Source organism: Ammodytes marinus (assembly GCF_949987685.1).
Source record: "Ammodytes marinus genome assembly, chromosome: 9".
Classification (NCBI taxonomy): Eukaryota; Metazoa; Chordata; class Actinopteri; order Uranoscopiformes; family Ammodytidae; genus Ammodytes; species Ammodytes marinus.
This window is the reverse complement of record NC_137213.1, coordinates 23,483,730-23,503,056: the sequence shown is the minus strand read 5'-3', so window position 1 is coordinate 23,503,056 and position 19,327 is coordinate 23,483,730. Positions and strand designations below refer to the sequence as shown.

Below are 19,327 nucleotides of genomic sequence, written 5' to 3'. Positions count from 1 at the left end.
CTACTAGCAATGTTGGAAATGCTGTCCTGGGGATTTATTTCATCCTCCCCTTTACCCTTTTCATTCAATTCAACAGCACCGTCATTGTATGAAGAAAGCCACAATTTAGCAACAGAAAAACACTCATTGTTGGAAATCATTTTTGCATTAAACCATATATTATGTTTTTCCTGTTCCTCAGGGGGCAATATACACAACAACGATTCATGCATGCATTTTGCTTCATCACACAGTGTTTGCAATTTTTCCAGAGCACTCTGTACCTGTACGTTTTCACCAATTGACATTAAACTTTGCATTGATTTTCTGATGTTAGTTGCCTTGTTTAGCTTAGCTTTCCTGTCACTTTGTAACCTGTCCAATTTCCCAGCTAGTGCTTTAGCAGTAAGTTTAACCACACGTTCAACATCTTGCGCTTGAGCGTCACTAGTCACATCCTCGCGTCTAACAGTCTCGGTAACGTGAGTGTCCAATACCTCGTCACGTTTCTCCATGATGTCAATAGTCAGTACAAAGTTTGCTGCACGCAACAACAGTCAGAGCAAAGTCAATTGTCCCCCAGCCTCGGAAACCAATGCATTGGATTTTTGTCTCTAATGTGTGCACACAAAATAATGGCCATAAAGAGTGTAGCGCTACAAATACCTCCGTGCGGTGGGCGCCGTGCGATGCTCCGGTGGTCCGATGCTCCAATCAGCTGTTAGCAGCATAGCTCCGACTCCTGCGTCTCCAATCCACGGACGTCTGCAAACTGCTCCCGAAATCTCCACACACAGCTCCCGGCCTCCCGCTTCTCCTCCGTGTTCCAAACGTGCCAACAGTTCCTTTACGGATTCCAAAATGCAGGTTTTTGACTAATATTAAAGCAGCTAAGCTGATGCTTCAAGCTACTGAGATGGTTCGACCCAGATCACCTGGCTGACGCGCTAGTTTTCTCTCCACTATGTGCTTTCTTGAGTTGTAAATAATCTCATCCGAACTTCTTCTTGCGTTTCATACAATAAGTTTATTCCACCGTGCAATATTTACTTTCAAAGTGCAGCTTCATAGCGATGCAAAACATTTGCGGTCAAAAACCGTTTGCCCTTCCAGGTCAAACACCTGTCAATCATTGTTCCTGTCATGCCTTTATAGGGCAAGATTAGACTGCCACCTAATGGCCACACAGTGCATAACAGACGGACACTTGTAGATAACATTTGGCTTCTACACTGTATTTCATAAAAAAATTACATTCATTGGTCCATTTAATTAATTTTTATTTTTGAGCCTTCCCTATACTGTATATACAGTATATTCACTAAAAAGTCCAAAACAAGACACCTTCTTAGTGTTTCAGTTGAAATTGTAATCCGCAGTGTTTGAAATGCACTAGTCTGAAATCCATTTTGTTTTTTTGAATGTGTGGTTTACAGTTGTGGCAGCAGTGTGTTAGCATTTGAAAAAAGTGCTGGAAATCCACAGTGTTGTGCAGGCTGTGGTTAAGCCATGAGATAGGTGTGTAGAGTTTTGAAAATTGTGTTTAAGCAATGAAAAACGAGCTACAGTTTGGTCCGAATGAACCGCTGCTCTGCATACTCTTGTTAGAGTTTTGCACATGTCGCTCCAGTTGAGCCCACTGTGGTTTAGCAATCGTAAAAAACTGTAATCAGTTCATCTGGGAGGTAATCCGAAATTATCTGATCATTTCACGTCCACATCCATGAACAGTGTGTATTGAGTTTATTTAAAAACAATTGGAAATGGGGCTGCCCTCAGTTGCCCATGCACTGTGTATAGTCTATTGCCTATTTCAGCCTCGTTTGTAAAAAAAAGAAAGCTGGACAACAGAGTTCTTCTGCTTCGTTCCTCTCACTGCATTTAAATCCATTCATTATATTACAGAGAAATATGTCCCGTAAAAGAAAAAGAGCTCCAAGCCCAACCCAGAGGACCCTCCATAATATTTTATTTTATATTAATATTTTTATGGAAACTCCATGTGTCCTTCTTCAATAGCTTCTAATTCATCTGACCCAGTGTCTCCAAATAATTTTTTCACACAAAATTTCACAGATTTAGCCTCTTAATTTTCCTCTCAAAGTGCACCAGATTCATGCATTTCACTTTAAAAAGGTTAAAAAAAATCTCCCGGGGGGGCATACCCCCGGACCCCCATAGGAGGGTCTGAATCTCGGCTGTCTAATATTTTCGCACAGCTGCACAGTGGAGGCACTAGCGGAAAACACTGGGTATGTGAATGATATTTAACAAAGATCTATAGTTTCAGCAGCGCTAACATTGGAGAGGGGCCCCCTGATCATATTTCGCTTTGGGCCCCCTGAAGGCTTGGGCCGGTTCTGTGCTGTGGACCCGGTGTTGAAGGAGGACGCCAAATCCTACACAGCTGAGTTTAACTGTCGCCCTTCAAACAGAACTACCTTACAATAGACAGAGGGATTTCATTGCAGTAGTCCATCATTTACAGAACATAATTCAAATTAGCAACCGTAATGTTTTTATTGTTCCACACAGGGAAGATTCTTACTTACTTCTTACTTTATAGTTAAACAATTCACATAGGAACCCAAATATTTAACCCGCCATGAAGTATCTCTCTTATACAATAGAAAAATTATTCTGCCATACTGTGTACAATCAACTTTTTGTGTATCTATTAAGAATATGTATTTGTTCAAATCTCAGCCCTTGCCTTTCCAACAACATTCCCCCTTTATAAAAATAGACCCAACCAGATTTTATTACTGAAACTGCACATACCAAAAAATCTCTGAATTAGAAACATTTTCTTTAATGAGTTTCCTTCTATTTCATCAGTTTAGTCAGGAACTGATTGACACCTGAAGGTCCAGAATGGAGGCCTGTTGGATGAACGTGGAGTCAGCCATTCTGTCATTATAACTTTATGGTAATAATCAGCAAATATATCAAGATCTGTTACCTGTCCTTACTGTGTGTACACTGAAACGAAATCCAGTGTTAATACTGAGCGACTCTGTAAACTAGTATGTAAACAAAGGGGGCCCCACCGTAGCTAGCAACCTGCCCATTTACAGAGCATAGGCTGTGTTTTAACACTGGATTTTCATTTTAGCACCCAACCAGGGTACGGGATTGCGAGGAGATATTCACTGATTTTGACGAAAAGGGATTTGGAGTGTACAACAAGCTTCCTCCAGAATCGCTGACTCCACATTTAAGGTACAGTCACATGTGATATTAGTGAGCATTGGATATCAGTGCTGTCACTGCCTGTGTTATGGCTGAGGTGTGTAGCGCAGGTACTTCTTTCCAGAGGGCAGGTCTTTGGTGTAGGTGCCAGCTGGAAACAAAGCCACAGCCTCCTCCTCTGTTATGCTGGGGGGAACCATCACACAGTCTCCAAGCTGGAAGAAGACCCACACAGAAAAGAAACCAGGTTAGTCTGAGTGACAGCAGGTCCATTACTGTCAATGTAGGTCTCTTTAACACATGTGACATACGATACGCCTACCTTCCAGTCAACAGGTGTGGCCACTCGGTTCACTGCCGTCAACTGAAGTGAATCCACCACGCGCAAAATTTCATCAAAGTTGCGTCCGGTGGTTGCCGGGTAGAGGAGTGACAGCTTAAGCCTTTTATCTGGGCCGATGATAAACACCTACACACCAACAGAGACAGAGGGGTGGAGCCTGAAACTGTTATCTGCTATCACGCCTGTAGAGAATTAGTTCTGGAGAATGATTGTTGTCAAAATCACTTTTTATCAAAATCAGTGACGATCCGCTACCTGTCGGTACTGTGTGTGCCCTGAAAAAAAGGTGCTGATACACAGCCCAGCTTCATATAACGTGTATGTAAACTAAGTGTATGTTAACAAAGACCACCGTAGCTAGCAACATACCTGTTTCCAGAGCCTAGGCTGTGTTTTAACACAGCCTAGGCTTTTTTTTCTTTTTCGTGCACACACAGTACTGACAGGTGGAGGATCGTGAGGATATATTCACTGATTTTGACAAAAAGTGATTTTGCATTCTCCATTATCACTGGCTCAACATTTAAATGCTGCCTTGGAAAAAAGGAAAAGTGGCTTTTTATGGTGAGGACTCTTACACAGCGGGCGGTGAGTGGCATGCCATCTTTGTCCTTCTCGTCTGGGTCCAGCATGCCCAGGGCCACTGCCAGCTCCCGTTTACTGTCCGCTATGATGGGATAGGGCAGTGTGGAGCAAGCAGACTCATCACAGTTATACGCCAGGATGTCCTAGTTAGTACACAGACACAAGCCCTTAGTTATTTGAACGAAAGCAGTGCCACACTGGTGTAGCTCTGTTGGTATATAAACATCTGTGTTAAATGATTATTTTTTTTTGAAGATTAATGACAACAATATAAGGGAAACGTGTAGTGGAGAAGAGTGTCAATGTCAAATTGAACAAAACAAAGATAAAAAGAAAATAAAGAACAAAATGTAGCTTTAAGATTGCTTCTAAAATGGGATATGCTGTATATTAATTTGATCTTGATTGACAACCCACTACTGTATTTCATTGTGTAGATCGGACCTGCAACACACTAAAGCGATCAAAGTAATCCGATCTGCTGTTAAAACAAGGGTTTTGTGTAACCTGCTTAATTCCTTCAAAAAGGCTTTACTGAGATCAATCAGAGCTCACTACAATTTTACCAACTTGGAACTCAAAACGTTGACGCTCAAAAACTTTTGATTGTATTCAGCCTCATGGCTACTAGGTTTTACTGATATCAGCTTTGTATGTTACTCCAGGTGTGTGGTGATAGAAAACAGAGGCTGCAGGTATCACACCTTGGTCCAGCCGTGGTGATCCTCCAGGCTATCGATGGACAGGGCGATCATTTTAACATCTCGTTTAGTGAACTCATGGCTCAGTCTGGCAGCCCGTCCCAGCTCGGTGGTGCACACGGGGGTGTAGTCTCTTGGATGGGAGAACAGGATTCCCCATCTGGAATGAAAAGGGAGATTAGTGAGGCCCTGTGTGGAGAGGCAATCTGAGGTTTCAATCTGACTGATTGTTTCCTCTGCAATCGGACACACACACCTCTCAATATCGGGGTAACTATCTTTGCTTTGTTGTAAGGTTGCACAATAGGCTGAAGTTGAATGACGCATTTGACACCAAAACTGACAGGATGTGACCTATTTGTCACTCAAATGGGTTTTAAAAATGATGATGGCATAGACTCTTTTTTCACGAGGTCAGCTTTGTGATTGTGGAGGGATTTTAGGTTTGACCTTTGGCCCCGTTCAGTTTACTGATGCTTTTGAATTTGAATCATCTCTCAAAAATGATCAAGAGCCCAATGATCTCTAATATAATAAACAGCTGTGCATCTGTAAATGCCCAATGCATTTGTCGACTACATTATAGATGAATATGTGAAGAAGCCACAATATCACCTTTATAGGTGTAAACGTTTAGATGCTATGTAAAGAATATATTGACAAAGGTCAAAAGCAGAAGTTGAATAAAGTTCAACAGGAACTAGACTAACTGCCAGACCCCTTTCTGCATATTGCTCAAGTGAACTGAACTCTTGGTAAGCCTGCAATATATCAATCTATATAAGTAAACATATCCAATAAGTCTACTTACGAATCACCGAGAAATTCGTGGAGTTTGATTATGCCAGTGGTGGTCTCTGCTTCAAAATCAGGAAATACATCTCCGAGCAGTAGTCCCGGCATAGTCAGTGTGACCGCGGAGTTTTTGAGTGAGGTGTTTCTGATATGATGAGCGTGAGGCAAGAGTGGGGAGGCGGAAACTTCCCTGTGAACACGCTGCACTATTTGCATAATCATCAACTGTGTAAATGGCCACGTTCTGACTCGTAAAATGCGCTGCGTTTTTCAGGTCAGTTTCGAAGTTGACCAATGTTTCCAAATGACCAATTTACGCACGCTCACTAACAAGGATTTGGACATTTTATCAAAGTGCAGCACTGACACACTTATCCTCTAGAACATGGTCATGTTGTCTCATGTATAATAAAGAAAACCAATCATAAAGTGAGTGCAACATTAAAAACTAGCTGCTAAATTAACACATTAATTTAAAATGTCATACTGGTTTAATAACATGTTTCAAGGGAGGATAATGTAGCCACGTGACGTGACCAGAGCAGTCCACTTCTGAATCGGTGACATTTTAACCCCTGTATTCACTCTCCTATGTTTTTCGTCGAAGGCAGGATTTGAGTGTTGAACAGGCCACAGGTGGTCGATAAAGAAAGGATACATACATTAGCCTACTGTGGACAATTTGTCAAACGAATATGTCTTTACCAGCGTCCAGACGGAATAGTTGCCGTGGAGTTGCGTGTGGAAACCGGGCGTCATCATCATCCTCATCGGAGTGCCGCCGCCGGGCCTCCAGCTGTGCGTACTTCTCCCCCGGAGCGCAAAGCGAGGACTTCTCCGTCAGTCTGAGCCTGCCGATGTTCACCATAACGCTGCGCTTTTTGCTGGCGATAGATCTGTGGCTGTCCAAGCGGCTCGGAGTGTGCGCCTGTGAGGAGTCTTCTTGGGGCAGCATACGGCCCCTGGTGCGTCTGGTGGAGTTCTCCGGGCATGTCATCCCCTGGCTCGTCGGCGCAACGTACACTCTGCTGCAGGGACACAGTGTGGCGGAGCAGGAGATCATGCTGAACTTGGCCCTAGGTGAGCAAATGTGTTTCGATTGTTTTCACTGTTGGTTAAGAAGGACTCAAGTATGATTAAAATAGTAAGTCTAGGTTATGTATTTAACATTGGTTTGAATGTCTTCAATCAAATTCTGAATTAATCTTATGCCTAAATCAGTCATATATTCGCAACCAAGATCAATAGAAACATTGTTGGCATTCGCCTTGTATTTGGTACGCTAGTTGTGCTACTTTTCGTCATCAAAGAAACATGTCTTTATTTGTGAAATAAACATTCCTGAACGCAGCAATCTTGTATGAAATGCGAACAATCCCATCATAAACAAATATATCAATCTGCTTAAAGTTGCTGTCCTTTATGTTTATTATTTATCACCATATTAGCTGCGCTAAAGATGATGCGTTTTTGCGCATATTGGTGCCAAAGTTAACGCAGTCATCACTGGTTTATGTTTTTTTTTTTTTTTTTTAAATCAACAAAAGTAATTGGCTATGGAAAAGGCACAACATAACAGGCCAAATCCAAAACATAATAATGCATCAGTAGTTCTAGCCTTGAGAGGCTTTTTTATGTGCATGATTAAGTTCGTTGACTGACAGCCTTTGAAACCAAAGTGTCAGAGACTGTGCGGTTGTACTGTATTGTGCTGTGGTGAAATACCAGAGCTATTTTTGGTACGCAATAGCTTAAAGGATACCACTGTGTTTTGGAAAAATGCTTCAGACTAATGAGAAATGAATGAGGTGAAGGTTCAATTTCATTTCATTTCAGATAACTTTGTAAACAATCAAATAACTGTAGTATTGTTACTATAAGTATAACACATTTGGTTGTGTATTCCTGTCAAATATAAACAGTTTATAATTAATATTTTTGCAAGTAGTAAATAATGGTAAGCAAATACTTTCTTAACGCTTTACATACTTATGCGCCATTAATTAATTACAACTTTGGGGTTGCCAGGTTGTGATTAAACCCTTTTTGCTCTTTCACAAAGACAGATTTAAAACAAAACGCTGTATTAATGACTTATCAACATTACAAGTTATAATACATACATATTTATTGGCTTATTCCAAAGTAACAAACTAATGGATTTCCAGCATTATGACAAAATAGGACAGACACTGGTTTAGGGAATTATCCACAAAAAAGTTGTTTTATTAGTGGCTCAGAGGTGCTTTTTAAAGAGATAGTAGGGCTGTGAATCTTTTGAAATCCCATGATTCAATTTGATTCCATTCTGATTCCTGGGGTCACAATTTGATTCAAGTTTTTGATTTAAAACGATTCCCAATTCACCACTATTAGTAGGTGAGTTATTAACCATTAAGATAGCCAGTAATTTGTACTTCTGAACCATTTATACATGGTGTCTTATTACAAAGTGTCTTATCTTTCAGAGTGATAGCCTAGAATCAATATAGAAAAGTTATTGCTGTGAGGTGAAACATTTCTCAATGTGTAAAGTAAGCTAAGTTACTTTGTGAATAGGTGAGCTTTTGGCCTTTATCGCAAACTGAAAGCATTGTTTTATCTCTCTCTCTCTCTCTCTCTCTCCTCCTCCTCGTCACAGCTCTGTTGTTGGATCTGCTGTTGGTCAGAGTTGTGAAGACTCTGGTGAGGCGTCGCGTGCCCGCTCAGAACCGCTCAGACATCCTCTCCACCCTCTTCGTGGAGCGCTACTCCTTCCCCTCGGGCCATGCCACACGGGCGGCCATGTGTGCCCGCTTCCTCCTGGCACAGCTGGTGGACACGGCCTCCATGAGGGTCCTGGTGTTGGGTTGGGCCGCTCTGGTCAGCCTGTCACGACTGCTGCTAGCCAGACATTATGTCACAGACGTGGGCTTTGGCTTGGCAATGGGCTACTGCCAATATAGTCTAGTGGAAAGGTTGTGGGTGACCTTGGACTGCCTGCAGGACCTACTGCTCCTGCGACTGGGGGAGACACTCAACAGGGCTTACGGTGGACTCTGGATGGCAGATTGGAAACATTAGGCTCGGTGGAACTGTGTGTGTGTGTGTTTGTGTGTGCACAGCACTGTTAATCTGTATCTGTTTTTATGTGTATTTGATTGTGGTATCTTTGTTATCACTTGTAATTGCAAAGAGCTGGCTCACAAGCCCTCCATGAATAAATAAAGGTTATATAATATTTTTTAAAGATTTTTTTTTTTTTTTTTTTTTTTTTTAACTTTATTTGTCCCCAGGGGGCAATTGAAGTTCCACTATTGAATCAAGTGGTAACATTGAAATGGATGGCTTATGTAGTCACTGGTGGGATGTTGCATATCCTTTTAAGATGCATACACAGCAGAATTGAATTAGTCTCTAACAAAAAGACATTTAACATCTAAATTAAAAATAAAGCGAACTGTTTATCATATACAGGTGTAGGTTTTTATCTCACTGTATGAAAGCCCAAACTAGTGCATACACTTATACTTATAAATCGCTTAAGTGACACCTTCATCTCAGTATGCAGTGGCACAATAATGTTACAAAGAGTATCAGTTTTGTATTGAACTGAAACAATCCACATTGGGTTGACTGTATGATTCTGTGAACAGTGGTTGGGGGGGCGGGGGGCTGGCGTCATCAAACAGTCGCCAAAGTTTCCATCAGCTGCTGCTGAGTCTCCTGACTGTCATTACATGACAACCCATCTCCTCTTACGGCATTGTTATTCTGTGCTGCCGACCATCATCTTTAACATACCATTGAAATTTACAAACTTTACCAAAATGTGCTAATATTTTGTGGGTTCGCCTTCAAACTTAGAGAGCAGACAATTATTTTTTTCCCTGTGCATGTTCAGTCGATCAAACTATTTGTCACTATAGCTTGTAAATGTGCAAGAGCAAGACCATAGAGGGCAGTGCACAACAGGAATATGGCTGCTAATGGCAACATTTCTGTGTCAGTTACATAGCTGAGTTTTTCATGAATATGGGATGTCTGGTCAGAGACTGAACTTGTTGATACTGAGCTCTAGGGCGTCCATTACATGGGCATAAACTGCTCACAGTCCCTCAATATCAGGCACAATGCAAGTGAGCTGTGTGTGTGTGTGTGTGTGTGTGTGTGTGTGTGTGTGTGTGTGTGTGTGTGTGTGTGTGTGTGTCCATTAAAACAGTAAAAGAGCCCAATATGCAAACTGAAATCACTGAAATAGCAAGAACATAGGCTAGGCTAGCTAATAATCAAAAACCAGCAATAGGGTGCTGCTGATTACAGACAAAGCTATAGCCCTAACATTAACACAACTAATAACAATCTCCATAACAAACTGAGAAGTCCACTTACTGAACTCCCTTCGTATCCTACTGTGGATAACGTGCCTACTTTGATAGGACCGACTGTCGCGTGCCATATGTGTCGAGTCCGCCAGAAGTCGTTGCTATGGGGATTAATTGGCTCTCTGTTTTTATCCGTGAACCACAGGTGCGTCGTCTGATCTGCTGATATTACATTAGACTAGAGAACGTTAGTTGAAAACTGTTTCGACTCAGGACTCTCTCTGCCTGTGAATACATCTGAATATGTAGTAGGTAGGTAGCCTCCAGTCTCAAGGTTTGGATATTTTCTTATTTTTATTAGGTATTTTGTTTTTAGAAGACATTTTAAAGACGCTTTTGCTATATTTCGTCGTGCCCTTAGCCAATTGACATCACATTTCATATATTTAGGCTAATTCTATATAATTAACTTAATTTTTACAGACATTTTATTAAAACACACAAAGCAAACTTTATTAAGTGCCATTCATATAGTCTATAAGAAGTAACGCTTTAATTACAGTCTCCAAATATCCCAAGCAGTTATCAGTTGTTAGCAAATGTTTTTTCTTAGCACCTGGGTACATACGCATGCTTTACTTAGGCCTACGTCATTCATCAGTTAAAGTTAGTGAATAAAAACGTAATATAAGATGATGAAGTCTGTTTTCGTAACTTTGGCCATATAAGCTTGAACAAATTAAAGAAGTAGATAATACACAAATAAATCATACACCCACCATTTTGTAACATTTCTGTTTATCATTAGAAAAAGGATGTGAATACTTTCATATACAATTACACAAACAAGCACATTGGTCGTTTAAGAAATGTTTTTTTTCATTATTATTCAGAACATTAAATAACATAACGTGTTGACAGATAACAGAAATGTTTCAATTAAAAACTCATGCTCGCTGTTGGTAAGGATTCCTGCGTCATCGGGGGCTCTATCACAACTACATTAATCTTGTTCATGAATAGTTTTGTTCCTAAAATAGATCTTATTTACAATAGCGATAGAAAAAATAGATTTTAGTGATGCAAAAACACAGTAGAATGCCAATGATTACATGTTTTATCTCATTCACTTGCTCTTGCATGAGCACAGTCCTGTTAACAGCAGACTCTCTACCTGTGCGTCCTGTTTAGCTGCTGCCATGGCTGACCCTGCCCAGCCTGATGTCATAGGTGACCATGTGGAAGTTGTCCCAAGCGTACAACTTCCTCAGGGCGTGGTTGTAGTCCACCATGCTGTTGTAACGGTACATGTTCTTAAAGGGAACAGCCACAGCCTGCCCATTGCCAGTGGCCGTGTCGAACATGTAGTTGATAGTAGTGTTGGGTGCTGTGTAGCTGGCCAACGTGTACAGACGCCCGCAAACCATGAATGCGTTGCCCACTGTGTTCTTCCTGATGTTGGTCTCCCAGGTCTTCCTCACCTCCAGGCTCTCCGGGTCCAGCTTGGAAATCACAATGGCCCCCTTAGCCTTTTGTGTGCTGTATATAGCCCAGAGGCCCTGTTCGTCCGCTGCCAGGTCAATGTCAGTGTAGCCGCCCCAGGAGTAAGGGTACTGGCCGTGGAAGCCAGCGTGTGGCAGGTCCACGCGTGACGCCAGGCTCTCAGAAGCCAGGTCGTAGCGGACCAGGGCACGGCTGCGTCTGCGCTGGTAGTAAAGGGAGCCACGGTACATGGTTGCACCGGTGCTTTCCACCGGCTCTGGCAGCAGCAGGACCTTCATGGGGAAGCCTCTGGAGAATTGAGCCATGTCTTCATATGCAAAGAGCTGACGGACATCTTTGCCCACTGTGTCGATGCGCCACACAGTCTTGTTGGTGTAATCGGGGCCCTGAGGCTCGGGGTCCTGCAGCCACACTCCATACTTCCCTGTGATACTGTCAGCCTTCCTGTGCAACACAGGCTCTCCAACGGACTGCAGCTCTCCACAGCCTGCGGAAAAAAAGAGTTACACTTTATGGTGTTTGCAGTATATTTACAATGTTTTTTTAAGGCAATGATTTGCATCACATCCAATTGGCTCATTTCCGCAAAACCCCAACTTTACCTGTGGAATTTTGATTTCCTCCAGGCATGAGGTGGGACGCTGGAACCTCTGTTACCTCAGCCTTCATCTCCTGATATGCACCATTGCCAACATCATACGCAGGGTCTGACAGGGAAGAAAGCAAAACAAATAATTGTGAGAAAGCGAAAGATTACATAAAAATACAGAGTGGGAAGGAATTTTGAGTAGATCTTGACAAAAAGATAATTTATAAATACATTACTAGTAAGCTAAAGTCCCAAAAAACAGACAACGTCTAAGTGTCTTGTTTCTTGGCCTCAGAGCACAGCAGGTACCCCCTATAACCTGCTCCTGCCCTCCTGAAAATGATCACACACAGACATGCATGAGTGACAAAGCCGTAAAAGAAGAGGTTGTTTTGTAAATTCCAATCCCCTTTCTCAAACTGAGACCGCTAACTGCAACCTGACCTGTCGCTCCAGGAGGGTCGTCATAGCCATGGTAACAACAAATCCATCCCCCCCACCCACCATTAATTACCATTAAGCTATCAATAGTAACATTTGTAACATTTCTTATTGTTAAGTGGTTAGGAGAATGTGTGCTCTTTTAGAGATCATTGGGTTAATAACAAGATTCTAGTTTTATATTTGTGTTTTCCCTTAACTCAATGATGTACATACCACTGGCAGGTCTGTTTTCACGTGGAGTCCCCCCTGAGGTGTGTGTCTGCTGGCAGGGTTTCTGCCTGAGGCTCTCTGCCTCCTGACTCAGCTCGTCCAGCCTCCTCTGCAGCTCCTGGACCTGTGTGTTCAGACGCTCCTTATCCTGCTGCAGCTGCTCTCTTTCCCCCGTAACCTGGGACAATGCTCTCTGGAGAACCTCTTCACCGTTTGTCCCCAACCCAGTCCCCTCACCTCCGTCCCCGCCTGCTATGAGCCGACTGACCAAAGCCTCCAGCACAGTGAGCCGGGACATGACTCCTTCCATCTCTGGTTTCATGCTGATCCTGGAGCAGTTGGACTCCTCCGGACTGGCTACGGTGAAGGTGTACTGGCAGCGTCCGGCGTGGTCATTGGAGCGGCGGAGCGAGGCTCGCCCTTGGGCTTGGCTTGGGTTGGACAGAGCCAAACAGGACAGGCACAAGTAAAACACCTGAAGCCACATTCTGGATTCAACTGTTTGTCCTCCTCTGTTCGGTAAGTCTTGTCTGGATTTATACTTCTTCTTCCTTCCTTTAGCTGGTCTCTTCCCAGCTGGTGCAGGTCAGTGTCTGAATCCCAGCAGTGCTGAGACAAGGATATTTATACAGTAAACCACCAACAAGTGGGAGGGGACCAGGAGTGTGGCAGGGAGGGAAATAGCCAGGGGGGGTAGGTGAAGTCAGTGTGTGTTAAGGTCCACGTGTGTTAGCTTCTTACTGGTAGTGGGGTGACGTGCACTGAAAGGGACATATAATCGGAAAATCACATAGTATCAGTGGAAAAATACACAAATTGGGGTTTGTTTTTTCCTGTACAGAATTTGTTAATCATGTCTCAGCAGTTGGTATGTCTCTGCAGGTTGTTTTGTCTGGACAGCAACTCTTTATGTGTCTACTGGATGTCACCTGCTGTGCTGTTTACTTCCTCCGTAGCTGATAGTTTTACTATTAAACCGCCATGTGATTAAGCCTAATCTCAAAGAAATTTTGGCTCAAGGGTGAGTGAGCCAACATTCCCCAACACAGCTCAACACCCAGGTACATTCACTGCTCTTTTAGAGGACTTGAGGGCACACAGGTAGTCTTGCAACTCTCCACAGCTGTGCAGGATGTCTGGCACAGGAGGATAGGCTGGCAATCTGGCTAGTAATGGAGACATGATGTAGTCTTCCAACCAAACCTGCATAATCCTCATGCCCACATCAGGATATGTGCTATACTGTATAGTGCTGGATGTTGTGCACTACTTCTGTCTGAATTCTCACTGAAATGTATCAATTGAAGAGTGCTCTAAATCATTTTTCACAATGAAATGAAAGAAAGGGTATGTGAGTAGGCTTCATCTTTTGGCGACCATAAATATCCCCATTCTATAGTTTTTGATAGATAGATAGATAGATAGATAGATAGATAGATAGATAGATAGATAGATAGATAGATAGATAGATAGATAGATAGATAGATAGATAGATAGATAGATAGATAGATAGATAGATAGATAGATAGATAGACACTTTATTGATCCCTTGGGAGTGTTCCTTCAGGGAAATTCAAAAATCCAGCAGCTGTAGTACATACAACATGACACAAAACAAGTAACACAAGAAATATTGAAATATTTGTCTTAACCAAAATGATGGACTGGTTGACCAGCAGATAGACAAACATCACCAAACCCCTAGAGTCATGCTGCTAGCACATGGCTGTAATAGCTTTACATGAAATCCATGGACTTTTATTTGTCTGGTCACATTATAGTGGAAACTAAACCTTTTTATAATCAAAATCATCCCCTCCAGCTTTTCTTTCTCTCTTTACAGAGGGATGCGGTCCACCTGTGTATCAGCTGTCTCCATGTGATAAGTCTGGGACCTGGAACTGGTATTACTTCCTCTCAGTTGTTTCTCCACTGTTCTTTCCATTGTTCTTTTCTTCATCAACTTGCTGAGACTGCCCTCTGTGACCAAATGTTTCACAGAAGTTCACATAAGAACCAGAAAACCCTTAAAAGCAGCTAGCAGCGCACATCTGTGTTTGGTTCCATAAGATCAATCTACTGTCTTGTTAACCTGCCTGTTTTACAGCCCAAGGGAAGACATCGGTATTCCACAATGTTTTTACCACTGAGGTGTATTTTTGTTATGTAACATAACGACTCAGGATCGCAATGTGCTCACAACTTCCTCCATGCGAGTACAAAACAGTAGACATCATATCAGCAGTTATTTAAAAAAAACTTCCAAAGTACAATCCCAGAATTCTTGGCATTGTAGGATTTCAGCTGTTTAAGGGATATTTTACTGCTTTATTTGTTTGAATATGAATTACATAATGTTATATAACAGAGGAGGGAGGGGGCTGGGGATATTGGCATCTTAAGAATAACTAAACCAATGAGATAAACAGTGTGACTGCTGAATCAGGACAGATGTGGAAAATGGAATGCTCACCATTAGAGTTGTTTACACAGCAGCCACTGCAAACCGCAGTTTAGAGGAAAGCATGTTCAAGGAGGAAAGTGGGCTGGTTAGAAGTTTAGAATGCCTTGCCAGTTCTCATATTTTTGAGTTGCTGTGACAATGACATCATTTTCTAGGAAAAACAATTTTGAGAAACACCCTTATACTTAACAACAAATGGCTCGCCAAATGTCCATCAACAGGTGTGAAGTGTTGCCTAACCTGCCATTTACATGGGTGCCAGTCTGGCGTGGTCTGGTTGATGCACAATGTAATGCTCACATGAAGCACTCCCTCAGAAGAAGAGTGTTAGACAATCAGCGGTTAACACTCACAGCCTCCCACCTCAGTGTATAGCTGACATTTTAACTACTTTCCATAAGAGTTGGAGCCTGAACTGTGTGTGTGTGTGTGTGTTCAAGTTTATAAGTTAAGCAAGTGAGACAGTCTTGACACAGCTTATGGTGTGAGCAATGGATTGCATAGAATGATTTTGATGCTTTTGACTATTTATTGCATTATGTTCCCTGAGTGGGCCCGGTGGGGTTAGCGTGAGGTGTTTCTGAGAAAAACATTCAAATGGCCCTCTGTCTGATGTGAGCGTATAATCACAGCGGATCACACGCCTACACACGTAAAACCTCAGCCTCACAGCAGCACAGTAGGGGTTGTTTGGTCTTTCACAGCTCAATGCAGGTGTTACACCAGAGGTCCTCATCATTACTGAAACATACATGGCACCATCTTGTCCATTGTTAAAACACACAGTCGACAGTGGGTGTCTGATGCACTACAGATTGTAACATGTTTATTTGTGATACTGGACTATATAAATAAAATAGGGATTTTCAGAATATGCAAAGAGCAAAATTTAGAAATGCCAGCCAACATCAGTGGGCAGAAGAATAAATCAGCATCCCCTACAGAAAAATGTAACACTGATTAACAAGTGATCTGCAGTTTAATAAAACAGCTATGTTATGTGGCATTAAAAATCGGATCACCAAAAGTATATCAATCTTTAATGAAGGGGACATCAATCTTTGAACCAAATATAATGGAAAAGAGATATTTCAGTCTGTACTAAAGTAGTGGACTGCTGCCATGACTAGGCTGAAAGGGTTACTTACTGTTTTTGTTTTACATTGCGTCATCTAAATACACAGTGTAAATATAATAGAATTCCTGCTCTTTGTAATTCCAGTAATATCTCCAAGACAGTCCCTGTCAAGGCACGATGTTTTTTTATAAGTATGGGTGTATGGGATTCCTTTGCTTGTAATATGCGTTTGTCCGTTTCAGTAAATTCCTCTTTTCCTACCTATGACACAAACTGTCATTTCATGTGTGTGTGTGTGTGTGTGTCTGTGTGTGTGTGTGTGTGTTTTAAAGGTGTGCATTATGTAATGGGGCCACTGTTTTTCCCCATTGATGGCTGTTTAAGCTTTTAGGTTAGTAGTTTTAGAAGAACAAGAAAGTGAGTCTGTGGATTTAAATATGTTTTGTTCAAACCAGTAATCTCAAACACTCATCTGTTTTCATTTAGAAATGACCAGGAACCTATATTTCTCCGTGGAACATCACAATGGACAATCATCTCATTTGAGAAGGGAGAGAGGGCAAGGAAAACAGAATTGCTTCCGGGTGAGTAGATTTAAATATGCCATGTCTAAAGGCTGTTACATACTCCGCGAGAAGAAAGAACAAAGTTCTCGTGACAGAGCTGCGAGAAGAAAATTACGTAATTTTCTTCTCTCAGCTCTTGTTTAGCTGTTCTCGCAGCTTGTTCTCCACACATCACCCGGGCCAAACTTTCTTCTCGCAGCTTGTCCGAGAACTATTGTGTGATTGGTCAGTCTGAAGTCAATGAGGAAAGCGAAGTGCCCGTTTGAAAGAAATAAGGAAAATCAGCTGGCGCTACTGAGTCAATTACCATGGTAACAATGCGCCGTGGTGAGGAGTTCGGCAGTTGAGTTCTCATGAAGTATGTAATATCAGACGAGAAAGAACTTCTCGCAGCTCTGTCACCGAGAACTTTGTTCTTTCTTCTCGCGGAGTATGTAACAGCCTTTAGTCAAAAGCTGCACGTGCAGTACCATCGATGACTTCTTGTTGGGCTCTGCAGAAGACAAAACAGAACCTTACTTGCCGCAGCAGCTCATGTTGTTGTACTTCTCAAAAAGGACACAGCAAGGTCATATGGTGGACTCAGACACGGACAGCACCATTCTGTCCAAACACAGTGCTGCAATGAATCATAGGTAATGCATGAATCAGCCAATGAAGGAGTGGCGCATGGACACCAACATGTTGATGACTACTCTCCCTGGCCTCCCTTTGACTTGAAGCCAATCATTTGTTGTGCTTCACCATCCGTCTCTTATGAAATAAAAAAACATACATGCAATGTCAAACAAAAACACATATGAATAACACACACAAGAATATACCCTGTACTTGACTGGACTACTGCTCGCATACTTGTGTTTAATCATTTTCATCCTTTATCCAACCTCCTGATAAAACCATAGATAGTATTATAAAAGGATAAAACACACAGTATACATCTGCACAACTGTAGGATCCACTAAGCTGTGTCCTACATGGGCAAAGGTAGACAAAATAATAGAAACACCTCATGGAAAGGACTTTTACTCTGAAGTAACACAAGGTTAAAAATCATTAAAGAAATGTTTAAGTCACTTCTACAACTATACTATACAGTATAGATAATAATAACAATGCTATACCATATTACATGCACTGCATTGTCTTCTACATTCATATGATTGTGCATATTGTATAACATAGGATGTCAGGCCATTCTACCATTCTATGTTATCTATACTTCTGTCAGCTAAACTGTTACAATAGTTATCTTCTGAAAATAAAATAAATAAAAAGTCCACCAATTGTAACTGACTGTTCGAAAAACAGATACTTCCCGTTAGAAATGTATGTGGCGGTTGCAGTCTCACAATATTCACCCCCCTTGAGAACACCTCAGTTCTGACCCAATAAATGTGTATTATTCCTACAATGCCCTGGTAGGCCTACTCTGTCCAGCTTTTAGGCCCATAGATCATCCAACTTCACTGCTGTAGTTGGACAGGTCAGTGTTGAAATGACTGCCATGGTCCTGGTCTAAAAACAGGCCCATTTTGAAGTCTTAAATACTGACCTGGAGACCAGTCTCCTGTCACCCCAGATACCTCAGGAAACAGGATCTTTGGCAGAAGATGAAAGGTTTGGTTCAGATAGAGAGAGAAAGAGGTGTCGGATTGATGTTGACGTTACTGGATACCGCTGCTCACACATCCTTTCTCTGTCAGGTAAGGTCACAGGGATCGAGCCTGAGAAGAACCACAGTGGCCCCGTTAGACCGATGTATGTGCCATAATTCTTCACAACATCATAATAACAGACCCTTACTTCAATTTCTAAGACCATCAGACACTTACAATACAGACCCCATAGGCCTACACCCCCCCCTCCATGGTTCTTACTTCATAATGATGTGTATTGTAAAGTTATAATTTTTTCTTATTTAATCATTTATTACCAAACAAAGAAGCATAGGCCTACATACACTCGCCAGAGACATGTCATGTTTTCTTTAAATAATGGCAGGTATCAGCTGGTCTCAAACCGCAGAGAAGCAGTGGTTAGGCTGTTAGTGCCATCTAGTGGTATACCAGTTCCCTACATGAGCAACACAGTATTATGTGTGGACTACATCTTTACAGGCCTGATGATGATGAATTGGGCAAATTTGAATAAATCAATACGATTTTACTGTCACAGGCTGAGACAAATGAAGGTGGTCGCGCAAATGAAGGGGCTCTGCTTGTTTTGCCCTCGATGCTTCATATAGGCTATCTGATACATTTTCAACATCTTTACAGATTAGCTTTAAAACCAAACTAGCTCTCTCCTCATATAGTCCTATCGTCTCATGATTGGCGATGTTCACAATCACTTCCAGCTGAAAGACACTTGTTATCTGCCACAGAGGAGAGAGATTAAGGCAGAATGGCAGCGTCCTTTCCGCATGACCGCCTCCACCAGCCTGGGTCTGCAGTGACAATCTGGGACCGAGCATCACACGTTTCTGTCCAGTTCAAGCGATGTTTTCAAACATGGGCCGATGATGTCAAAGCCATTATGTCGTGCAGCTCATTGCAATGTTTTTTTTTTTTG

The 19,327-nt window shown here is 42.0% G+C and overlaps 3 protein-coding genes across 3 annotated transcripts; 1 reads left to right on the top strand and 2 right to left on the bottom strand.

Moving 5' to 3' along the window:
- Positions 1-3,071: 3,071 nt before the first annotated feature.
- LOC307255221 (peroxiredoxin-6-like) lies at positions 3,072-5,716 on the bottom strand. Its single transcript, XM_080033871.1, has 5 exons — positions 5,612-5,716; positions 4,804-4,960; positions 4,093-4,242; positions 3,494-3,640; positions 3,072-3,386 (listed from the first exon to the last, which is right to left on the bottom strand). The coding sequence occupies exons 1-5, from the start codon at positions 5,701-5,703 to the stop codon at positions 3,258-3,260; spliced, it is 675 nt and encodes a 224-aa protein (XP_079889997.1). The 5' UTR covers positions 5,704-5,716; the 3' UTR covers positions 3,072-3,257.
- A 574-nt stretch (positions 5,717-6,290) lies between these two features.
- Positions 6,291-8,658, top strand: LOC307255934 (polyisoprenoid diphosphate/phosphate phosphohydrolase PLPP6-like; the record flags this gene model as incomplete). Its single annotated transcript, XM_080034766.1, has 2 exons — positions 6,291-6,675; positions 8,237-8,658. The coding sequence occupies 2 exons, from the start codon at positions 6,291-6,293 to the stop codon at positions 8,656-8,658; spliced, it is 807 nt and encodes a 268-aa protein (XP_079890892.1).
- Positions 8,659-10,316: 1,658 nt separating this feature from the next.
- On the bottom strand, positions 10,317-13,222 carry LOC307255534 (myocilin-like). Its single transcript, XM_080034221.1, has 3 exons — positions 12,649-13,222; positions 12,005-12,109; positions 10,317-11,889 (listed from the first exon to the last, which is right to left on the bottom strand). Exons 1-3 carry the CDS (start codon positions 13,130-13,132, stop codon positions 11,087-11,089), a joined length of 1,392 nt encoding a protein of 463 aa, XP_079890347.1. The 5' UTR covers positions 13,133-13,222; the 3' UTR covers positions 10,317-11,086.
- Positions 13,223-19,327: the final 6,105 nt, after the last annotated feature.

Bases quoted from the DNA above. Each gene is read 5' to 3' on its own strand.
- LOC307255221 (XM_080033871.1), bottom strand. From the start codon at position 5,703: ATGCCGGGACTACTGCTCGGAGATGTATTTCCTGATTTTGAAGCAGAG. The intron at 4,243-4,803 runs GTGTGATACCTG...TGTACTAACTAG, and splicing joins ATCACCACGGCTGGACCAAG to GACATCCTGGCGTATAACTG. The intron at 3,641-4,092 runs GTAAGAGTCCTC...GTTGGTGTGTAG, and splicing joins TGCCACTCACCGCCCGCTGT to GTGTTTATCATCGGCCCAGA.
- LOC307255534 (XM_080034221.1), bottom strand. From the start codon at position 13,132: ATGTGGCTTCAGGTGTTTTACTTGTGCCTGTCCTGTTTGGCTCTGTCC. The intron at 12,110-12,648 runs GTATGTACATCA...CTTCCCTGTCAG, and splicing joins TGAAAACAGACCTGCCAGTG to ACCCTGCGTATGATGTTGGC. The intron at 11,890-12,004 runs GTAAAGTTGGGG...TTTTTTCCGCAG, and splicing joins AGGAAATCAAAATTCCACAG to GCTGTGGAGAGCTGCAGTCC.